This window comes from Paramisgurnus dabryanus, chromosome 4, assembly GCF_030506205.2.
Source record: "Paramisgurnus dabryanus chromosome 4, PD_genome_1.1, whole genome shotgun sequence".
Taxonomy (NCBI): domain Eukaryota; kingdom Metazoa; phylum Chordata; class Actinopteri; order Cypriniformes; family Cobitidae; genus Paramisgurnus; species Paramisgurnus dabryanus.
The window spans coordinates 48,109,766-48,133,495 of NC_133340.1; the positions used below are offsets into that span (position 1 = coordinate 48,109,766).

The following is a 23,730-nucleotide window of genomic DNA, read 5'->3' on the forward strand; positions in this document are numbered from 1 at the left end:
CGCGAGATAAAAAAAGTTTAACTTTATGCAAATGTTGAGTGAATTTCAAGAGCGACTACCAATGAGAATGAAGCAGTGGAGTTCACGTCATCCTTCTCTCGGCAGTTACTGGAGTGGATGGTACATATTTGTTTATGATAACCAGATTTAAACACGCCTCATTGAAAGAGACGGGCAAGACACAGCGATAACGTCGCTGGCTGTCTGAATGAGGGGTAATTCAATGTCGATATATGTTGCGGTATACATTTTTTCAATGATATGGCTTCTTAACACATTTCCGATATTTCGATATACATAACTGCGTCCCGTGGCCGTTCACATGTCACTTCCCACATTCAGACAGCCAGCGACGTTATCGCTGTGTGTCACCAGTCTCTTTCAATGAGGCATGTTTAAATCTGGTAGTCATAAACAATTGAGTACCATCCACTCCAGTAACTGACGAGAGAAGGATGATGTGAACTCCACTGCTTCGTTCTCATTGGTAGTCGTTTTACAAAAACAGTTTAACTTTTCTAAACTTTCTTGCTACACTGGACACGCCGAAACAGTCGCCAACGGTTACTTTTACTCGTGTCGCCGGAAGTCGTCAGATTTCCATTGAAATGAATGAGATTTACTGCTGGTCGCTGTCTGTCTGAATGGGGCGTAAAAACACGTGTTAAATGCCTGTCAATGCGGTTCTTTCTTTAAACACAGGGCGTCTTTTGCAGCTAAGCAACCATGAGCCGTGCATTCCAGAAAACGTAATACTTGATCGAATTTAAATCTCTCATCTGTTCCTCGCATCAAATCATATCATTGTTATTATGCGATCAATGAATCTGCTGTTCTCCCAGAGAAGAGCTATCACTCAGAATATGAGAAGGAGGTGCGGGGTTAGTTCCCGTCAAGTCACAGCTTCCAATGGTGACACCATATAGGGAGGGAGAACAGGAGATGTAATTCAACACAAACTGAACTACGGATGAGAAAAATCAGGTTCACGTGTTAAAAAGGGGGAAAGAAACGTGCAATAGATAAAAGTATGTAGGCAGCTATTGTTCTCGTTATGAGTATATGTATATGAAGTAGTATGCTAGTATCCAATATATGATTATGCAGCTTGCTATGCAATTACAAATAGAGCTTTGATATAAATGTTTCTGTCCAACTATCTTATCCCCTTGTATCATTAAATAGCCTACTACCATTCAAAAGTTTTAGGGTCACTTACACTCAGGCTATTTAATAATATTTTTCCACATATTACTACAATAGTAAATTGATCAAAATGATGGCACTATGAAAGTTAATACTGTGACTGAAGAATTTGTTATTAAAATTATCCATTAGTTTGAGAGCCCTGCATTACAGCATTTATCACTGACTGAACCTTATTAATATTAAAGGTGAAGCCCTAAAGTCTGATTATTTGACAGTGAGTTTACATTTAATTTTGTATGAAGGCTAAATACAAATAAGAAATGAATATCAATTTATTTATACAATTTTTATTTTTGTAAATATTATATAGTTTTATAGGAGGAGGCTTCATAGACTTGGTAAATTCAATTGTTTAGAACAGGGGTAGGGAACCTTTTTATCCAGAAGAGCCAAACAAACAAAACATTTGAGAGAAAATTTTCAAAAGAGCCACAGCAAAGTTTACACTCGTGTATTAGAAATGTTTGCACATTTTTATGTAATAACAACAGCAGTAATATACAACTTACACTGGTAGTTGTTCTGGAAGTTTTATACAACACCAGTAGGTGTCAATAACGCAGTTATTTTTAACTCATTTACACTCAAGCTAACTGTAGGGTACTACAAACAATACTACATTAAAGCACTATATTTTGTTCACTGACATAGTGCTGGTTTCTTCTAGCACTCCTAAGACACCACAAAAATTAGAAACAGGCATCATAAACAAGTTATTAACAAGAAGTGCATTGCACCCTGCTTACATTAATGAGATTTTTGTTGCTGCATCATTTTACTGAGTGCTTTGTAGTTGGGGTCATAACTGGTGAGATTCAGCTTCATGCAGGCATTCAGGCTTTCATCCGTTAACCTTGAGCGCAGGTTGTTTTTTATGTTGTTCAGATGTGAGAAGGACTGCTCGCATGTATATGTTGAGCCAAACATTGTCAGCAGAGCAACACTGACATGATGCATTGTGCTGAAAGTGGCTGGAAGTTCGTTCCAGGTTTTCAGGATGAGATTGTCTTCGTGTTGTAGTTTTCTCATATCTGCCCACTTATGTTGCTTTGCCAGTTCTGCCCACTGACGAGCGAGGCTTTCTAGTTCGGAAATCAAATTGATAAATTTTGACACCCACATATCTGACACCTTCAGTTCAGCAGCTTCCAGCTCAAAATCTCCAATGGAGATGCCAGGGATGACACTCAGGTTTTGTGGGTCCACGGTGCACATATGTGGATGACTTTGAACAAATCGGCATTTCTGCGAAAGTCCGCAAAACGTGATTTGAATGACATCAGTAAATCAGACGTAAAGGCTGCGAGCTGCCTGAGGTCGAAATGATGAGCGGGGTCCCTCGCTAAGCAATCCTCTCTGTATGCTCGCAATGCTTCGAAGTGCAGGAGACGGCCACTTTCAATGTCCCTGATAAACAGTTCCAGCTTTGTTTCAAATGCAAACACTGCCTGTTGAAGGGACAAGATTGTGTTTCCAATGCCTTGCATTTTCACATTGAGGTGGTTCATATGACTTGTATTATCAACCAGGTAGTGAAACTTCAGAAGCCACTTAATGTCAGTGAGCTCGGGATGAACATTTCCTTTCATTTCCATAAATGCCCTCACTTCATTTAAACAGGCAGCAAAGCGGGCGAGCACTTTTCCCCTGGATAACCAACGCACATTGCTGTGCAGTAGCAGCCCTGGATAATTACTCCCCACTTCATCCAGCAGGGCCTTAAACTGGCGATCATTCAAAGCTCGGGCCACAATGAAGTTCACAATGCGAACGACCAATGACATCACTTCGTGAAGATCCTCTCCACACGACTGAGCGCACAGTGCCTCTTGATGCACAATGCAATGAAAGCTTAAGATGGGACGCTTCTCTTGCTCACACAGAAGTGCAACGAATCCTTTATGTTTTCCTAACATACTGGGTGCTCCATCAGTACACACAGATATAAGTTTATTCAGTGGTAGCTTTTTCTCTGCAGCAAAATCCATCAGAGATTTTAACACATCCTCGCCTCTTGTTGTATCTTTCATCGGCAAAACAGCAATACTCTCTTCAAGCAATGTATCACCCGTCACATACCACCCGACTATGCTTAACTGTGCTATATTACTCACATCCGTAGACTCATCCAGGGAAAGAGAAAAGTAACTACCTGAACTGATGTCGTTGATCTGCATCTCCTCTATCTGGCGAGCCATCACGAGTGCACGATCATGAACAGTTCTTGCTGACAAAGGCATGTCTTCGATCTTTAGGATAATTTTATCCTTGTTTGGGAGGTCGTTAAACAGTTCTTTAGCCACACTGAGCATGCAACCCTTAATGTAGGCTCCGTCTGTAAATGGTTTCCCACTCCGCACAATCTCCAGAGCGCCAGCAAAGCTCGCAGAATTCAAATTCCCGCTTTTGTTGGTCCATGCAAGCAGCTGCTGCTGTCCCGTTTCCATTCTCTGCTAAAGCTCAGTGCAAGCTTTTTTCCTGCAATCCCCATCGGGATATTTTGCAACGAATGCTGCATGGTGCATCTCAAAATGTCTCTTAACATTTGACTTTTTGAGCGACGCAATACGTTCATTGCAAATGAGACACACTGCGGACCCCGACTTCTCCACAAATGCAAATTGATCCGTCCATTCGGGCTGGAATGAACGGTAATTATCGTCTTTTTTTCTTTTCGCCATCTTGCTCTCGTTGATGATGATTTTTAATTTTTAGTTAGGTTGTTGTTTAACTTGATGTGGACATGACACAGGCACGTCGTCCAATTAAAATTCAGCTCTCTGACAGGTAGGCTAGCTACAGGCCAAACGCCGCTGTCAATCATGTTAAGCTGCGAGTGTCTTACCTAAATATTTTAAACATATTTTATTTTATTTTACACATTCATAATTATACATTAATGGAGTATGCTAATAGTTTAAAAATAATTTTGTCATCTTGTTCGAGGGTGTCTTTTAAGTCAACATTTGAAAATAGGAGAGCCATATAAAATCAGGAAGAGAGCCATTTATGGCTCGCGAGCCATAGGTTCCCGACTCCTGGTTTAGAAGTTTGTATGTACAGACATTCGTTTTGGGCATTCTTTGCAGTTTATCCCAAGGCTTTTTTAACATTCATACCGATATCGGATTTATACCGTATCGACCGAAATTAACAAAGTATACCGGCAATAAACATTTTTGACCATATTGTCCAGCCTTATAAACACGATGTGCAAACATCGATTTTGTGGCAGACTGAGAAATGAATTAATGTATGGGAACGTATAGCATTCCAACACTGCTCTCACTTGTATGATGTCACAGCAGTAGGCAGCGCAAATATAACAACATGCCTATAATCTCTCCCAATTTGAAGTGTTACTAAACTCGATGGAAAATCTAACAAAGCCTAAGTGAAGTGAGCTGACTCGACCTGACCCTGGAGTAACATGCAATGGAAAGGTGCAAAACCCCTTTTAAACATAAAACGGCTAAAATGACGTGCTGTTATATCTACAACATAAAAACTTAAGATTTACATTACCATTCCATCTTCTCTCTGAAGAATCACTCTGAAGATTCACTCAGCTGCTTCTATCTTTGGCAAGTCTTTTAGAAAGAGTGATAGAGGTAATGTGATAGAGATTAGTTGCTAGCAAATACACTTCAGTTTATACATTTTGTACATTACTTAATTACTTGAGATTTACCTTTCATTATGTACTGTGACTGGATAATCCATTCGCTGACCTTTAATAAAAAAAACATAAAGATAAACTAAGTAATAATTAACAACACCTGTCACATCATGTATCAATTGGCAGAAATTCACTCTTACCATGTGTGAGAGAACTCAGGAAATCACTCTGATGGGCCTACAAAAAGAGAAATAATAAAAGGGAAAAAACTCCCATTAGGCAAGTTTTGAGCCAAACATTGGTTGTAATTTTGGTGAGTTATTGACTTCAGCCATGTCAAGCTATAAATGCTTAGCCTGCTGCAGTGTCTGCTTAAACACAAACATAACCCTCTTGCTAAAATATCTCAAAAAAGATAAAACACATATAATATATATATATATATATATATATATATATATATATATATATATATATATATATATATATATATACATACATATATATATATATATATATATATACACACATATATATATATATACTTTATTTATATATATATATATATATATATATATATATATATATATATATATATATTATTTATATATGTATATATATATATATATATATATATATATATATATATATATAAATAATATATATATATATATATATATATATTATTTATATATGTATATATATATACACACTTTATTTATATATATATATAATTTTTAATGGGTCGCAATTCGCAAATGTGCTACCTAATGTTTTAGACAATATGCTATGATTTTTCATTTTAAGAATACATTTTATAACGTGCTTTGAGCCTTCAACACATTGGCTTCATTTTGCGTGAAAGCACGTCGTGTCTCTCCCTATGAATGTGCGTTCGCGTGCTCAGCTGTTTCTCAATGAATTGGGTGGGACGCGAAGCAAGCGCAGTGTCTTCCATGTTTCTGAACTTGAGCAGAGGTCTTTCTTCACTGAGGACACGGGACCCGTATGGTTCCGGGTTTATATTTTAAATGGTTTGTCGGGTCAGGTTAGGTCCTAGTTTAATTACTTTTGGGTCCCAAGTCTGATTAATATTGTGTTTATAACCCGAGTCGATCGGAAAACGGCCATGAGCGCTACCGCGCTAAAGCTCGGGTGCGGTTTCAGCGTGCCTCCGGTTAATGGCGATGGTTCTTGTTACGACCACACGCTGCATTTTCTTTCTCACATTTTTTTAAATAATCTTATTATTAATAAACCATATCTTTTCTAAAACCATATCCATATTAAGTTTGCACAGAGATTGTAGCAAAATGGCAGTGCTAATGTCAAGCCCATTTTGCTGAACGAGCAAAGCAATGTAAAGTCTGTCACCGGGACAGCAAGTAGACTTTTAAATCTGAAATAATGAGTGGATTAAGCTTTTTAAATCGGCAAGAGAGAAATAGAAAGATAGGCACTTTTACTGCTTCTGCTCTATCTAATAGAAATTATTACCATGATAACATCAGTCATAACATCAGTCGCATTTATAATCTATAGACCTGCACTGTCTATTAATATACTATACATAGTATTGTATTATATTGAGTTTGATAAAAGGGGTCTAATTGCTTCATATATCAGTGCAAAAACATTAAGTGTTTTCGTGGTGCTTTGACAAACAGTGTCAGCTTTGTTAATGGCAAAGAAAGTTTGGGGTGGTTAGATTAATGAAATATAATGTAAAATTAATATTAATTTTCAATAAATCAAAATATTGTGTTGTGTCACACACTATTAGTTCTACGTCACATGTATAGTAGACCATTATTTGTCAGTGGGTAATGATTGCCCTTTTCACCGGGTTCAACACTGCAACGTTTAAAAAAACTAGAAGGCATGTGGTTTAAAAGATGGCAAGTAAAATAAAAAGCATCTGTATGCAATAGTTTCATTATTGTTCATTATTATCCAGAGCGCCTTAATATAACTTGAAAAAAATATGTGCGACCAAATCATATTTTGCGCCAGTAACTGAAAAAGTTGGTAGCGTAAGTGCCACCAGTGGAAAAGGTTAGTGTAGTTCCCTGTACATCGACTACATTCATTTCCAAATGTTTGATGTTTTTGTTTTGATAAGTTTCTTTGTGTTTCTGGCAAGTTTCTTTTTGTTTTGATAAGTTTCTTTTTGTTAAATGTTACTTTGACTATTTGATTTATTATGTGATTGTTATGATCAGGCTTTGCTGAAAGAAAGCTGCAAGTTCATCAAGCTCCTCTGAATAAGTATGGTTGATTAACTAAGGTCATAATCTCTGAGGTTAATGCATGTGTGAGGACTATACATGGCATTGCATTTATTCTACTTTATCGTCAACTCATGATCTGATTCAATAGGTTGTGTTAGTAAACTGAGGTTAATACACAGATGAGGTTAATACATGGTTTTGTTTTTTGTTTGCATAAAACACTGTGAATAAAACAATGCATGGTGCTTATATTCAGGAAATTACTATATATTGGGCCCTTAGAATGGTCCATCAGCCTCCTGTCTGTCATAAGAATTTTGCTTTGGCTAATATTCACATGTTTATTATCTAGGTCAGGTGTAACAAATAATCATCTTTGAGCTTACCTGCTTTAAGATATAACGCAAGGCTGCATTTTAAACTTCTCACATTTGATTTACTGTCTGTTAATGAAGTAATTTTAGTAAAAGTTGTTCAGGAAATCTAAATTCCATAATCAACCTTAAACTTACTTCAATAGAAGAGCTCAACACTAAGATTTTTTGACAAAAAAAGTAATTTATTTAAAATTAAATATGGATTAATCCTTTTTTTTTTACAAAGTTACAGAAGTTACAGACAAGAAAAGTGAGTGATTTTCTCTTCTTTTGTTTATGACTTCAAAATGGATAGTGTTTATTAGGCAGGCTTTAGACAGAATGCAATAAAATGTTTACATTCGGTTAAGACATAATCAGTTGTTTACCATGATACTCATTAAGACAGCTACATTCACAAATGTTATGTGAATTTGTCCGTTTAAGCAAAAAGAAGAACATGGGCTTATTTAAGCGTTGTGCCGCGCACAATGCGTCGGATTTACAAGTTCAAGGCTGTGAATCTAATCATTAAACAGCTGTATAATAGTCAGTGTTTCACTAGTTCGCCTGCGTATTCAGGTCTTAATGATTAATGGTAAACAAACTTGGCTTGCTGTCCTCGAAGGGAGCTCTGTACCTGAGCTCTGAACCTTCAGAGAGAGCGAACCTGAGGCTGGGGCTCGAGCCACAAGTTCAACCCCCTGCAACGGAACTGCAAAGAGGAAGAAAGAGAGAGTGAAGGAGGAGATGGGGAGGAGGAGGGATGTCGGAAAAGAAAGCAGCTGGACAGGAAGGCCTGAAGGCTGCCTTATATACGCCCATGATGATGATGATTGACAGGCCTGAATGTTTAGGCTCCTCCCGAACCTACGTTTAGAACTGCATTTCACTAGTTCGCCTGCGCATTCAGGTCTTAATGATTAATGGTAAACAAACTTGGCTTGCTGTTCTCGAAGGGAGCTCTGTACCTGAGCTCTGAACCTTCAGAGAGAGCAAACCTGAGGCTGGGGCTCGAGCCACAAGTTCAACCCCCAAAAGAGTGTTTGATGGACAGCAAGTTGAGCAGGAGCCTGTGAGTAATTAAGGTCTGTAAGGTTCATCCTCTCTCTCCCCCCCAAAAATGGGTAGAATATCATCAAACCATTTCTTCTTCCTCTTACAGAATTACTACTGCGGTAGTAAGAGCGAAGATGAAATCACGAAAGAATTGTACAGAAAAAGATGTGCAAAGTTTCAGCTTAAGACTCCTGCGGGAGTCAATGGGAAGCAAGCGGCCTGGGGCTCCTGCGGGAGCAAGGCTGAATCACTACTGTGGTAGTGCGAGCGTTATGAAATCACTGCTGCGGCAGTGAGCAAAGTTATACAGAAAAGCGGTGCGAATTTTTTTGGCTTAAGACTCCTGCGGGAGTTACTGGGAAGCGCACGGACTGGGGCTCCTGCGGGAGCAAGGCTGAATCACTACTGCAGTACTGCGAGCGTTATGAAATCACTGCTGTGGCAGTGAGCAAAGTTATACAGAAAAAGCTGTGCGAAAATTTTTTTGGCTTCAGACTCCTGCGGGAGTTACTGGGAAGCGAACGGACTGGGTCTCCTGCGGGAGCAAGGCTGAATCACTACTGCGGGAGTGCAAGCGTTATGAAATCACTGCTGCGGCAGTGAGCAAAGTTATACAGAAAAGGTGTGCGAAATTTGGGCTTATTTTAGCTCTAGCTATAAACTCTATATGCTACGCATCAGTTACAGGCTATGTATTGTAACTATGTTTGCTTGTATGGTCCCTGTCAAATAAACAAATAAATAAATAACTCCTGCAGGAGTAGGAAATGCGCTGTCTGGGGCTTCGGAGCGAGCGGGATAAGATCACTACTAAGGCAGTGAGAAAAAAGGTTGCGGCAACTGTTAAATAAGAGAGCGATCGGATGGGATCAATACTGTGGTAGTATGAGCTGGACAAAATCACTGCTGAAATCAATTTGTATCGAGCGAAAGCTTGTTAGAGGCTGATTGTGGTTGATAATTAGCCAACATGTTCATTAGATTTTTTGTTGACAAAAAACTGCGCAAAAAACAAACGAACATTGGAAACAATCGTGAACACGTTTTTTGGAGCAACGGAATATATTAATTTAGGATAAATTTCTATAGGAGGAAAAACGCAAAATAAGAACATCTTGTGACTATTTTGTGGGCTCGTCCGCTTACTTTAGAGAACTGCGTTAAGAGGTTGGTATCCGGTGGGACCAGCGGGACCCAACTCGAACCTTGTGGGAGCATGCAGCTTACCTTTGCTGCGGGTGGGACTGGGCAGATAAAGAAAGCTAGTGGTCCCGGGGTCTTTTGTTGATATAAGTGTCAACAAATAATAAAATTAAAACTGGAACGGAAGACTGACATTATTTGTTACATTTTTTGTTACATCGCCTCGCAGAGCCATCTGCATGAATAGAAAAAGCGTGAGAATATGTATAGAAAATATATGGATGTTATAGAATATGCATCTGCGGCCAGTCAGTTTATGGGAAAAAGCAGTGTTTCTGGATTGTTATAATACGTAGGCAACGCTGTGAGATCAAAGTCCAAAGACGTGATCCATTTAGCTTTGCAGCTAGCACGGCACTGTTTAAAGGCGCTCTAAGCGAATAATGTGCGACGTCACTTCCTGTTGATGTTTGAACTGTTTTCAAACAGACAGAGCGTAGCTAACTCCCCCTCCCCCTCCCTTCCGTGCTTTCATGAACGCGCCCAACCCCCACCCCCAAATCCTTCTTGTCGTTTATTGGCTGGAACACTTTGTTATGGTTTCTGTTTGTAGGTTTGGCCATTTGTTGATATTGCCGTTTGTGAAGTCTGGGCTGTCTACAGAGATCGCGTTTTTTTACAGTTTGATCAGCGGACAGGCAGCAAGCAGATAGTGAGGAGATGTTTCCGGTATGTAACAAAAAATGTTTTATGGTCTAAAACGCTTCAATTCGCTTAGAGCACCTTTAATCCCAGATAGCACAGGTACGACTGTAAGATGTCTGATAAAGATCTGGAGAACTGGAATACATTTGGTGTGTAAAAACATCTTATAAAGGTCTTAGAAAGAGCTGCTTTACATACATTATAAATCAAAAACATCTTTAATATGTCTATGACATCTTTTAGGAAATGTCCCAGAGACGTATTGCAGATGAGCAAACAATCTAAATAATGTGTCTTGCAGATGTAAACACAGACATCAAATAGACATCTTCGAGATGTATGTGTGCTATCAGGGATGCGTTTGAAATAACACCTCTGGACACCTAGAAAGCACGGGTACGACTGAAAAAGCATTATAAGGATCTGGAGCTCTGGGAAAAAAAAAATCTGGGTGAGTAAACATCTCATAAAAACCTGGAATAAAATTTCTCGGCAGCCTGCCGCCCAATTGGCCTGCTGCCAGCCGCTTGCTTTTATGAACCAAAGTCAAACTTTCCGAATTTGGCATTCAATAGAAAAATCGTCGATCGTCGATCATTCGCGTCGCGCACGCACCATATCTCTGCAGCGCGTATAGTGAGAATTACATCTTGCAGGTGAAAATGTAGCGTAGACATCAAATAGACGTGTATGTGTGCTATCAGCAATGTAGAAGCACTCTCGTATGAAAAAATGATTACAAACGCAAGAGCAAAGGGCTCGTTGCCGGCTATCGACCGGTACACGGAGACGCACGCACATACATGAATAGTGCGGCTCATCCATTGTTATAAGTTTGACTGTGCCCTGGATTGCAAACGTAAGGTGCTCTCGTTTTGTGAAAAATTTATCTTTAATCTGTGATCAATTCTCAAAAGTAAAGTTTAGCTAAACAAAAATCCAAGAACGGAGCTAGAAGTTCATAAATTATATTTAAGACTGTCGATGACAGCGGAAAGTTCCCTCTCACCCCTGACACTTTTTAAATTAAAGCTTATTGAAAACTGGCCGTGAGGACGAAGGCCAGGATCTGCTGTGGTAAAGAGAAATAAAAATTCTGACAAATTATAGTGAAGTAAGCAGCCGAAATCACTGCTACGGCAATGAAGTAAAATTAATTTAAAAGTTGGGTGTGGTGACGAAAATCTGGACCACTGATATAGTAGAGAAAATAATTTTTTGACAATTATTGTGGGAGAAGCGGCTTGAAATCATTGCTGCGGCAATGAAGTAAAATTTATTTAAAAGCTGGGTGCAAGGACGAAAACAGGAATCAAGGCTGCAGTAGAGAAATACATTTTTTTTCCGAGAATTACAAAAAGCAGCCGAATCATTGCTGTGACAATGAAGTAAAATTATTTTAAAAGCTGGGTGCGAGGACATAAACAGGACATAAACAGGAACCACGGCTGGGTAGAGAAATATATATATTTTTTACAGATTATCGTGAAAAAGCAGCCGAAACATTGCTGCGGTAATTAAATAAAATTCATTTAAAAGTTGGGTGCAAGGACGAAAACAGAAATCGCTGCTGTGGTAGAGAAATTTAAACATTTTCTAAAAAATTATTGTGAAAAAGCAGACGAAATCATTGCTGCGGCAATGAAGTAAAAAAAATTTAAAAGCTTGGTGCGAAGACAAAAACAGGAATCATTGCTGCGGTAGAGAAATATAAAAAATTTCTCTGACAAATTATCGTGAAAGCAGCCGCCGAAATCATTGCTGCGGCAATGAAGTAAAATTCATTTAAAAGCTGGGTCTGAGGACGCCAACAGGAATCACTTCTTCGGGAGAGAAAAATAGAACAGTTTCTGACAGACTATTGTGAAAAACCAGTCAAAAAAAATAAATAAATGCTGCGGCCATGAAGTAAAATTAATTTGGAAACTGGGTGTGAGGACGAAAACAGGAGTCACTGCTGCGGTAGAGAAATATAAAAATGATCTTTGACAAATGATCGTAAAAGAAGCAGCCAAAATCATTGCTGCGGCAATGAAGTAAAAATAATTTAATAAGCTGGGTGTGATGAAGAAAACCTGGATCACTGCTGTGGTAGAAAAAAAAGTTATTTTCTCTGACAATTATCGAGGGAGAAGCAGCCGAAATAATTGCTGCGGTAATTAAGTAAAATAAATTTAAAGTTGGGTGTTAGGATGGAGGCCGGATCACTACTGTGGAAGAAAAATTGTATATTTTCTCTGACGACTTATTGTGAAAGAAGTGGCCGAATTCATTGCTGAAGCAATGAAGTAAAATTAATTTAAAAGCTGGGTGAGAGGACGAAACCAGGATCACAACTGCAAATAGAAAAAATTGACAATTTTCTCTGACAAAGTATCGTGAGAGGACGAAATTACTGAGGTGGAGAAATATCAAGTTTAACTGGGGCTGGTGAATAATCGGAGTCCGAGAACACTGCTGCGGCAGTGAGAAATGGATTTTAACTGGCGCTATTGCGGTTGGTCAGATAACTGCTGTGGCCTTGAGATTGAAAATGAAATCAATTGCGGGAGCGGTGTTTGTGGTTGCTGCTGCGGCTGAGGGAATTAACTTTAGGAGAGCCAGGTGGAGTTTATTCGATGATAAAGGCTAATTATGTGCGCTTCTAGTAGAAACCGGCGTTTAGGGATGAAGTCCTGCCGTTGGTTACGAGGTGAGTTAATACAGACAAATCTTCTTTAGTCCATAAAGTCTATAAAGTTTATCGCCATAACTCCGCGGCGTAATATTTAATGACCTGATATCAATTTAATGGTGCGGCGATGAGAGACAATACCGAAGAACGATTTCAAATTGCGAAGCGTGTTTAAATGTTTTAATGAACACTGTGGTTTGGCTGTTGGACAAACATTGTGAATAGCAATGAGACGAGGGTTAGGTCGCCTGTTAATTAAGCACTAAGCATCAACCGAACCGCGTTTTTTGAGATGGTCTAATCAATTGTGAATAATATTGAAAGCAATGAAGAGGCAATATATTTAACGAATAAACATTATATGCTTATTAGGTTGATGAAAGTGGACTAGCTTACCGTGATAGTGCGAGCGGCGGTTCTGTAACGGAGAGAAAATTGATAATAATAGGATAAATGTGAACTGAGATCCCTACTGCGGTAGAGATTAAGCGACAGAAAGATCAGCTTTAAATAATACTTAACCGGACTCGTGGCGAGCCTGTGTGGGCAAGCCTGCAACAAATCTCTTTGATTGATCCATGCAATACAATCCTATTTAATGTATATGCGTCTTTACTATGAAGTATAGAAACTTGCCATTTAAAACACGAGATAGGCTATCTTATATTTATATAGAATGTACCCTGGATGAGGAAATAACTACAATCCGATTTCTGCATTGCTTGAAAAGTAAAAACGTAAATGAAATGAAAGTTTAATAAAGACATTTATGAGATTGTTATTTTGTTCATGTTCTTATGTGTCAAGTTTTTTGTGTTACAACAATAGGGTTGTTCCGACAAACGACTTTTCTATCCTTAGCTTTGTGTTGGGTTTTTTGAACTCAATTGCTCAATGCTGTCGGTTCAAAGAAAAGTGCAACAGTTAGCGCGTCATGCCTTTCGTTTGAGACGTGTGCGCAAAAAGCGGAGGCTCGTTGTAGACCATTGCGTGGGCATCCTCGCCCGTCCGTGGAGACCGTCATATCATGTATGCATGCGGGGCCAGTGGAATGCGGTGTTGCCTTGGATGGAAGAACGCGGGAGCGTGTAGCGAATTCTTCTACAGAGCTGTGAAAAAAAATACAAATAAACTATCGAGAAGAATGAAAAAACAAGCAGTTTGATTGAATTGGTAAGGTAGGTTTCACTACAATTAACTCTGGATTATAAAGCTCCAATAATTGTTAGCTTTGGTGGAAAAGGGATTAATAAACGCGAAAACAAGCAACACAGTCCTGTAGGCCGCCATTGTTGTTTTGGTCGATCGCGCATGCGTAGACAGAATTAACAGAAGCGCATGATGTCACGTCGCCGTTGTCAAACAGCGTTTGCAATCGAGCATGCGGTTGTCGTGTAAAAGAACATCCGAAATGCAAAAATAATGAGCAAAGCCCCTGACATCAACTACGGCGGTAGTGAGAGCGGGTACTAAAATATAGCTGCTGCATTGTTATTTAAAAATATATTTCCCAAGTTAGTAGGAGCCTGGAGCTCCTTGTGTAGACGTGATTCCGGAAAAGGGCGGGGCCAAAATCCGGAAAAGAAAGCAGCTGGACAGGAAGGCCTGAAGGCTGCCTTATATACGCCCATGATGATGATGATTGACAGGCCTGAATGTTTAGGCTCCTCCCGAACCTACGTTTAGAACTGCATTTAATTACTTACATCTTTCTTGCACTTTCACTCTGAGGAATCGCGCAGCTGTCCTCCTTTGAGTTGCACCTCTGTCTGTGATTTGATTCGTCATTTGGGAGTCAATTTGACTGTTTCTTACTTTATGGGGCGCAGACCTGTTGGCTTGTGACATCATATGACCGCGAGATCGATTTAAATGCATACTGAGTCATTAGGTGTGTTCAGTGGTGTAGTGCAGGGTATACGCAGGTATAAGGAGTATACCCACCTCTTTATTTGATAGAAGGGGGTATACCCACTTCTACTGGGGGCATACATTAAGAGTATACCCACTTCTACTGGGGCATAAATTAAGAGTATACCCACTTCTCCAGACACCACTACACCACTGGGTGTGTTCGACTTCATGCGCCGCTGCGCAGACCGATCGGTGGCTGACTTGAAGCAGTGCATTCCGGTTAGTAATCTTGTCCGACTTCAGCTGGCGCTGCAGGCACGTGACTGTGTCATATGGTTTTTAAGTACCGCGAGAGCGTTTCGAGAGTAGCCGGCTAGCTCAGCCGGTGCAGCTTCTCCAGAGCGGCTGCACGGAGTTGTGATGACGACACAGCTTTACGTGATTGGTCGCCTCACTGATGACAACGATCACGTGCGTTTCAAGTTTAATCCAACCTTTAGTTCCACTAATAAACATTATAAATGCATGTTTTAAAACAGGAAAAAACACTTTAATATGCTTAAATATGTTATATTGTGTTGTGTAATAAAATAAAAATAACAAACTCTATTGGTATTTTAATAATATAGGCTTGTTTCCCGTTATTTTCGGGTATACAGTATAAGCAGCAATTAAAATATTCGATATAAAATGTTTCTGGTTGCAACATTTTATTAAAAGGTTTGTTTTTATCAAATTCAGCATCTAATTCACTTCATTTGCGATTAAAAACAAGGAAACACGGCGCACACGTCACTACGGCAAGCAGCAGGTGTCCGGCTTGACGGCTCCGTCTTCAGTTCCTCCCTCGACTGCAAGCGGCAAACCTCGCCGATCGGTCTGCGCAGCGCCAGATGATCTCGAACACACTTAAGGTGCGTTCCATTCGATCGTAAGTGGACTGCGAAGTGGACTTCACAGGGTATTCCGCCATCTTAAGTGAGATTCCAATCCAAAGGGAGCGAACATGTTCAGTTCGAAGGGCACTGCGCACGGCATAGGGAATCAGGGAACATCGATACATCACTTCACAGGAAGTGGAGAGCGATAATCACCCAACTGTCATTGCGCGCATCAAGTGATCACCAGTCAGAATGGTCAGACCGCTATGCAATTATGAGACAATCGTTTAAAAACACATATATACACGTAGTTAACCAAATAAAAGTTTTCTTTCATATTTGCATGACAGTTACAGCAAGGCTTCAATTCTTTTAATAGTCAAATAATAGCAGCAATAGTCAATTAAAGTGTATAATTAACATAAGTTTTTCATTACGTAGTACTCAATGTTTTTTAATTGTATAGTGTACATATTTTAAATGTGACTGTAAATAAAAATTAAAATATGAATGTAGTCCTATGTATATTTATGTTATATCAATCTGCGCGACCCCGTCGTTGACTTTCTTTGATGACGTTTGCAGGCCGTTCCAAATGAGCGGTTATTGTCCGTGAAGTCCACTTCAACTGATATACCGTGCTCAGGGAGTAGGGAGCAGTGAACACTCCATAGGGACCCTGTCGAATGGAACGCTCCTCTAGTTACTGTTGAATCGGTCTCGCGGTGCTGAGACGCCACATGCAGATCGGTCTGCGTGGCGGTGCAAGAAGCTAAACGAGTGAAAAACAATACAGCAGAGAAGAATGTCTATTTAGCGTGAGATTTCTTTTTTGAGCGTGAGATTGAGGCTGAATGCGTGAGTCTCACGCCAGATGCGTGAGAGTTGGCAACCCTCCAATGTCTGTACATGTTCTTTTTCTACAATTATTTTTTAAGTTGGCTAAATAAACTATTCAAATCATTACTGTTCCTAAAACAACAACAGGCTTCATAAGGTTAGCCATAATAATATAAATAAACTGAACAGTTCTGTGCGATAACATTAAATGAAGACATATTTACAGAAACACCCACAAAAAATTAAGCATTAACAAACCATTGTAAACCGCAATGTAATGCTACCACACCATTACTACAACATAAACTTGCAAACCTCCCCTAACAGTAATTACTAACTAAGCTGTAACAAACAAGACAGCAATAAACTTTTGCAAAACTGAATAAATATTTTTAACTTACCTCTAAAACCCCACTGGCACTGTCGTTGTCCTTTCGCGGCCAAACTTGACGTTCTTCTGCTCTGCGCTTCTAAACTGAGTGGCGGTTGGCAACTGAAGGGTCATTACCGCCACCTACTGGACTGGGTGTGGCGCATTTAATAGTCAGTGGGGGAATTTTTTATTATATACTGTGTTCTTTGGGCTATTAATTATTAATTGAGCAATAAATGAAAATAAAAGTTAATTTAAATTTCACACGATTTTTTTTCTATAACACTTTACAATATTATATGCACATTTGCTAGACAAACACTATAAGATATATAAAAGCAACAAAATAATGTTAGGTTATTTATTTCATACCAATTCCTGCAAAAATAAATTGAAATAAAAAAATAAAAAAATAAAATAAACATTATAATGTCATTGATTTGTGATTATTAATAATATCAGTTTTGACTTGATATTTTAATAATATCAGTTTTGACTATGATTGTTATTTGTTAATATACACTTAGTTGGCCGTTTTCTGACGATGGTAAACTAAGGCATTTCTGTCTAAGGCATTTAAGTCATTTTTGTTAAACATATTTAAAATAGCTGTTGATTCCCCAAAATTATCATACATTTGAAATCTTCTTGAAGACTCACATATTTAGAGATGATCTGACCAGATAATTTTTACTTGCTGTATAAAAGCAAAAAACTTGTCTGATGGTGGTCCTGGGGGGAAAGGTGTTTAGGTCACAAAATAAACAGGACTTTATAGGATCGTAAATATGTTCACTAAATTACACAAAAATTCACCCAATTTGATTTGTTTTAAAGTGTGCAGATTAAGCTGACCAAAAATCAACATTGAGTTAATGTTTGGCTTTTCAACATTGAAAAATAAATGTATTATAAACATTGATTCAATGTTTGGATTTTCAACATTGAGAAAGCAATACATTAGCAACATTGATTCAATATTTTTAGCATTGAAATTTCAAACTTGACCATAATGATGATTCTGATGGAATTTCAACATTTAATCAATATCACCTTGCTATCTGGGTTCAGTTGTGTTAAAATGCAATATAATGTGACAGATTAAAATAAGATGACAATAAACTCAGTTGGGATTATATATGGTCTATCTGTGTTCTTCCAGTCATGTTGGGTATTTTAATAACCAATACAGTATATTTATTATAATGCAACGCTTATAAACATAGCCTTTAGCACTGTGGAATACAATAACTTTATATTATAGTTTCATTTTATGATCCAAAGCCACATCAGCTCACGTATGGTTATTTAAAACACTTGAATTCTGTTATAAAGTGAGTTTAGCAAAAACATGGTTTTAATCCCACTATTTGTTGTGTTTTGATGGTTCTAAGCTTATGCTTTTAGTGCAAAGGCTTCATGAACTGTCTTCTAATTTTTTTGGGTATGACTTTTTTGGGGTTTTCAAAAGAGGGGGTTGACGTTATATAAATAAAAGTTATTTTGTGTCAGTATATAGTGTCAGTACTACATTTTACTACTAAAGTAGGGGGGGACGGGTAGGGGGGACGGGGGGCCCTCAGCTGGCCTGTATGTGGTCATACTTCTTAGAACAAGTAAGCACTCTTGCAGCGGCGTTTTGAACTAGCTGAAGCTCGTTTACCTGATTTGCATGGCATCCCCCAGTAACGAGTTACAATAGTCTAATCTAGAGGTCATAAAAGCGTGGATAAGCTTCTCTGCATCTGATGCAGACAGCATATGGCGTATTTTTGAGATATTTCTAAGACGGAAGAATGTTGTGCGGTAGACGTTGGGAGCTATGACTATCGAAGGATAAATTGTTGTCGAACACTACACCTAAGTTCCGTGGAAGATGGCACCACAGTGCAGCAATCTATGGGCAACTTGTAATCTGACATATTTTGTTTTGAGCGATTTGGTTCAATAATAATTATCTCTGTCTTATTGGAGTTTAGCATAAGGAAGTTATGTGTCATCCAGTCACTTATATCGCTAATACAGTCTGTTAGTTTACAGAACTGGTGTGTTTCGCTAGGATAAGAGGAGATGTAAAGCTGGGTATCATCCGCGCAGTTGAAAACTTTCGACGGTTACTGCCCTGAATATTTCTAGGGGATGGTCTATAGGCGAGTTGCTAAAACACGAGCTGGAAAAAAGAGGCGTGCAGTAATATTAATCAAATCCATCAAACTATTCAGTTTTATTAAATTATACTGTCTATAATTCAAGTTTATGTATTTCAAATTCAAAACGTTTTGTCATAATCCTAGCTCCATTGGCCCCCAAATACATATCAGTCGGGCTCTACAATGTATTCCATGTGCTTGTGGTTTTTATTGTTGAAAACTAACAGCAGTCTGCATGTCAACATTTGGACAATTTTTTTAATGAAAGTTGCGTTGCAACGTTTCGATCAACTGATCTTCATCAGGCCACTAGTTGCCTGATTAAGATCAGTTGATCGAAACGTTGCAACGCAACTTTCATTAAAAAAAAATTCAGCAAGCAGATAGTGTGCGGGAATTGTTCTTTGTATATTTTGAGACTTTTTGTCGTCTTATCCTACGCACCTATCCATTGACTTCAGGTGTGCGACGCTAATTACCGTAAAACTTCAAATAATAGCCCGGGCTTTTATTTTCCCAAACCTATCATCACACCAGGCGTCTAAAAGAGACAGGCGTCTATAAGAGACAGGCTTTTAATTTAATTGTTCCAGCATGACAGCAGGAGGTTACCACATATTACGTTTTATTTTTAATTTGAATGTGTTTAACAAATTAGTTTGTGTAATAACAACAGTCTTAAATTATTGGCAGTATAAATATAGCAAACAAGGATATGTTTTTTTATTGGTTGTTGCGTGAAATCTTACCCAGATACAACAGTGCTATTTTCTGATTGGCTATTGTGTAGCCTCTTTCTCTTTTTTTGTATTGGCTCGCTCGACTAGAACTCTAGGGAAGACGGGCTTGATAGAGAGAGAGAGAGCAGTGCGGCCAGATACATTTTGGCGCTGCAGCATATTAAATATGATAAATGGTGTTTCCGCGCGAGAAATACAATGTGTGGCGGGAGTGCATGCATGACAAAAGACTGAAAGCCCGGCTATTATCAGCGGCCTCAAAACACTACCGGCCCACAGGGAAAAGTCCCGACTCCCGATTGCCTCTTCGCTACTGTCATCATCACCTCAATCCTGGCGACGAAGCTCGTTGTGTTGTCATAGTGATGAGTAACGGAACGACTGCGTCTGTTACGTGACATCTACAGGTAATCAAAACTTTAGCGTGTGTAATCTGCACCATAGAACTGTCTTAAACAGACTATCTGACGGGTTTTAGAAGATTAAATACAACCCGAAACTAAAAAACAGACCAGGCCTTTATTTGAGACAGGCGTTTATTTACCCAAACCTGTCGTCACACCAGGCGTCTAAAAGAGACAGGCGTCTATTTGGGACCCGGCTATTATTTGAAGTTTTACGGTAGTTTGAACATTTGGACAATAAAAAACACCTCAAAAACTTTTGCATTCGTTTTTTTAACAGTTCCAAGAAGGGATGTAACAGTATCAAAAATTCATAGTAAGATGCTATTTCGGTGTGATACCCACGGTAAAGTATTTATTGACCCATTTACAGGAAGGACAAAAAAAATGAAGACTTGGAAAAACTGCCATAAGCGTTTATTGCAGTTGGACCTCGAGCTGAGTTATGTCAGCTCACTTACTGATACAGGACGTTTCTCAAATGGAAGGCTTCAGCCCCCGTATGTCGCATTTGTAGGCTGCATACGTCATGATGACCATCTTATTTCAGAATATAACTTTGACTATTATTCTTATTTAATCATATATTGTTGTAATATGCTTATGACTTGTTCCGTTAACATAAATAAACAAGGCTTAATGACGTATGCAGCCAAAGAAAGCTGCAGCCTTTCAATTGAGAAGCGGCATACACATTCTCCTCATTCATGGATTCACTCACACTCACTTTTGTATGTCCGTCACCTTTTGTCCTTTCTCGTTTCTTGTCACAGCGAATCTAAAATTTTTCCACACTTCCAATTTAAAATTTGCGTTTCTTTTCCTTCGCCACTGGCCGCATCCGCCATTGTCTGCCATAGTCTCTTAGAGAGGCATCAGAGTGGCATGCATGGATTAAGGGAATTGTAGTTCCCGCGTCTCCCTCTGCTCGCTACACTTGGTCAAAAAAAAAAAAAACTACACTTGTTGCCGGGAAGACCTAACGTTTTATCGAATCATGTGACCACAATAATTCATTGAAAATTTGATACCGGAATACCACGAAATTTATAATACCGTTACATCCCTAGTTCCAAGGTCTTTGTGACCCTGTCTGTAAAATCATGTATCATACAGTATAAACAATATATGGTTCAAACCTCCACTTTGGCCTCCATCTGGCTTGTAGTCACCATTATTCAAATCAAACAGGTCTTTGTCATCCAAATCTCTACCACCTCATAAAAAAAATGCAAGACTGAGACTAACAGCAGCAAAGCAAAGCAAATAAGAAGCTTTTGGAGGTTTCTGAGATATACAATGTACAAGTGGTGAAATAGAATCTGAAAGTTGGAAAGTACACATACCAGTTCCACTGTCCTGGGGTGGTTTCACCACAGGTTTTTTAGGTTCAGTGTCTGCAAAAGATCAATCAAAATTACTGATACATTATTTATATTATTTACTGTTTACCGGTAATTACAAAAAAAACATGCCATAATCGGTCACTTATTTTAAAACATCTCAGATATGATTTTTTAAATAGGCAACACAACAATAAGCAAAACACCAACAGAAAAACCTCAAGCATTGGAAATCAAGTCAATCAACACCAAAAAGTAGTAAGCAAAAGCAACAGGTAACAATTCAAATAAAAGTGCTGAAAACTTGGACAAAGTATATTTTGCTAAGAGAGTATATTTTGTCCAGAGTACAAAATGTTTGCAATGCAGTAAATTCAAGGTGTCTCTGAGATGCAATGCAAATTGCAAGAAAGGCCCGATTTATAGTCGTGCGTTAGCTCTACGCCGTAGCAATGCCGTAGGTTATAGTTATTTCCGTTCGGGATGGTGAAAACAAAGATGAGCCAAGTTGAAGAGTGATTTAACTCAAACTGCAACAAAAGTCACTGTTTATTTACTTCCATCATTGCTGGTCTTCTCAAATCATACACAAGAAGTTGATGTTTCTTCTTCGTTTGTGGGTTAATTCGCCAACCTTCTTCTTCGTTGATGGTCACGCTGCTACTGGGGTTACATGCGTGGATACTGCCTACCAGCGGTCTGCGCGTGTGTTTGCGACGCAAAAGTATAAATGAAAACCGACGCAGAACCTACGCTGTCGCGGCTACGCATTAGGACCTACGCACAACTATAACGAGCCCTTAAGAATAAAGATGCAACAATGTATCGACCACTATTATTTACTTTATCTGCCAATAGTTGATCAATTAAAACCAGCAGCATATCGACTATAGCATAAAAACGGCAGATAACAAATTACTTTAATGATGGATGGATGGATGGATGTGCTTTTTTCAAGGCCATTACATAGCCGATGTAAAAAGAGCCATGATATCATTTAATATAATTCTTACTGTGTTTGGCTGAAGAAAGCAAGTCATATACACGAAGGATAAAGGCAAGTAAATTATGCTATAAAGGCAAGTAAATTATTGGGTAACTTTCATTTTTGGGTGAACGATTCCTTAACGGCGTAAAGGCACTAAGGGCTAGATTTAATAAACAGGTCAAATTGGTATAACAGCATAATTCCAAAAAATTTTCAATAGGAATGGAAAATTCTGCAGGTGATTTACTGACAAGGTGCACATTAAAGAACACTGGCAATCTATCAAGAGCAGCTGTACCTTTTTTCATCTACCTTTTTAAGGCATTAAATAATGGCACAAATACCAGTAAAATTATGAGAGCAACCTTAGTACACTCAAAGAAAAAGATTCATTGGATTAACTCAAATTGAGGGCAGGATATCCATCCAATATGAATGTGTACCCCTTACTCATAAAAAACTGCTGTACACAATAAAAACATAATGAATTTTTCCAACTCAATTTAAAGTAAATGGCAGTACTCAATTAAGTGTAGTCGCCTTAACTCAATTTAGTGTAGTTTGAATAACTCAATTAAGTGTAGTTTGACAGAGTCATTACAGAGTCTTAACCCACTTTTTATTGTTACAATGGTGGAAAAGATGTTAATGAACAATGCTTACTCTTACGGTAAATGTACACTTTAATTATTTTGTTACTGAACTTTGATAAATTAAATAGTGATTTATTTAAGTGAATGACCAATTGACACATTACCATTATCGACCAAAGGTGTTTGTTAAAATTGGTATCAGCAAAAAATCTTTCTTAAAAAGGATTGTGAGAGAATTAACCAAGATTCAGACTTCTGTGCTAGATCAAATAGCATTGCAACAAACACAATAGAAACTGCAAACAAGACAGAAGTGGAAATTACAAACAACCCAGACAGGCCCAAGGAAAAAACACATACTCCTGTTTTTACCTGGACCCAATGCATCAGATAAATCAAAGCCATCTGTTAATGCAAGTCACAGTGTCATGGGTTGACATTAACTATTGACATTATAGTGTTCTGATATAAAAAATATTTTCAAATCAAACAAAAAGTTTAATAATTCACCTCCAGATGTTTTTTTTGGATCTGCAAAGAATACAAAAATTAATGCAAATGGTTACCA

At 38.5% G+C, this 23,730-nt stretch overlaps 1 protein-coding gene across 15 annotated transcripts in view; it reads right to left on the bottom strand.

The window, feature by feature from the left end:
- The window catches only part of cd99 (CD99 molecule), a 141,320-nt gene that overhangs the window by 56,460 nt on the left and 61,130 nt on the right, over positions 1-23,730 (bottom strand). For 5 of the 15 annotated variants that reach the window (XM_065254885.2, XM_065254891.2, XM_065254879.2 and 2 more), the window contains 4 exons: positions 23,673-23,693; positions 23,523-23,567; positions 21,585-21,635; positions 21,378-21,455 (listed from right to left, as the gene is read on the bottom strand). In XM_065254885.2, coding sequence (XP_065110957.1) covers positions 21,378-21,455; positions 21,585-21,635; positions 23,523-23,567; positions 23,673-23,693 — 195 coding nt within the window. The remainder of the gene's footprint in view (positions 1-21,377; positions 21,456-21,584; positions 21,636-23,522; positions 23,568-23,672; positions 23,694-23,730) is intronic. The other 10 variants (XM_065254895.2, XM_065254882.2, XM_065254886.2 and 7 more) reach the window with 6 other exon arrangements.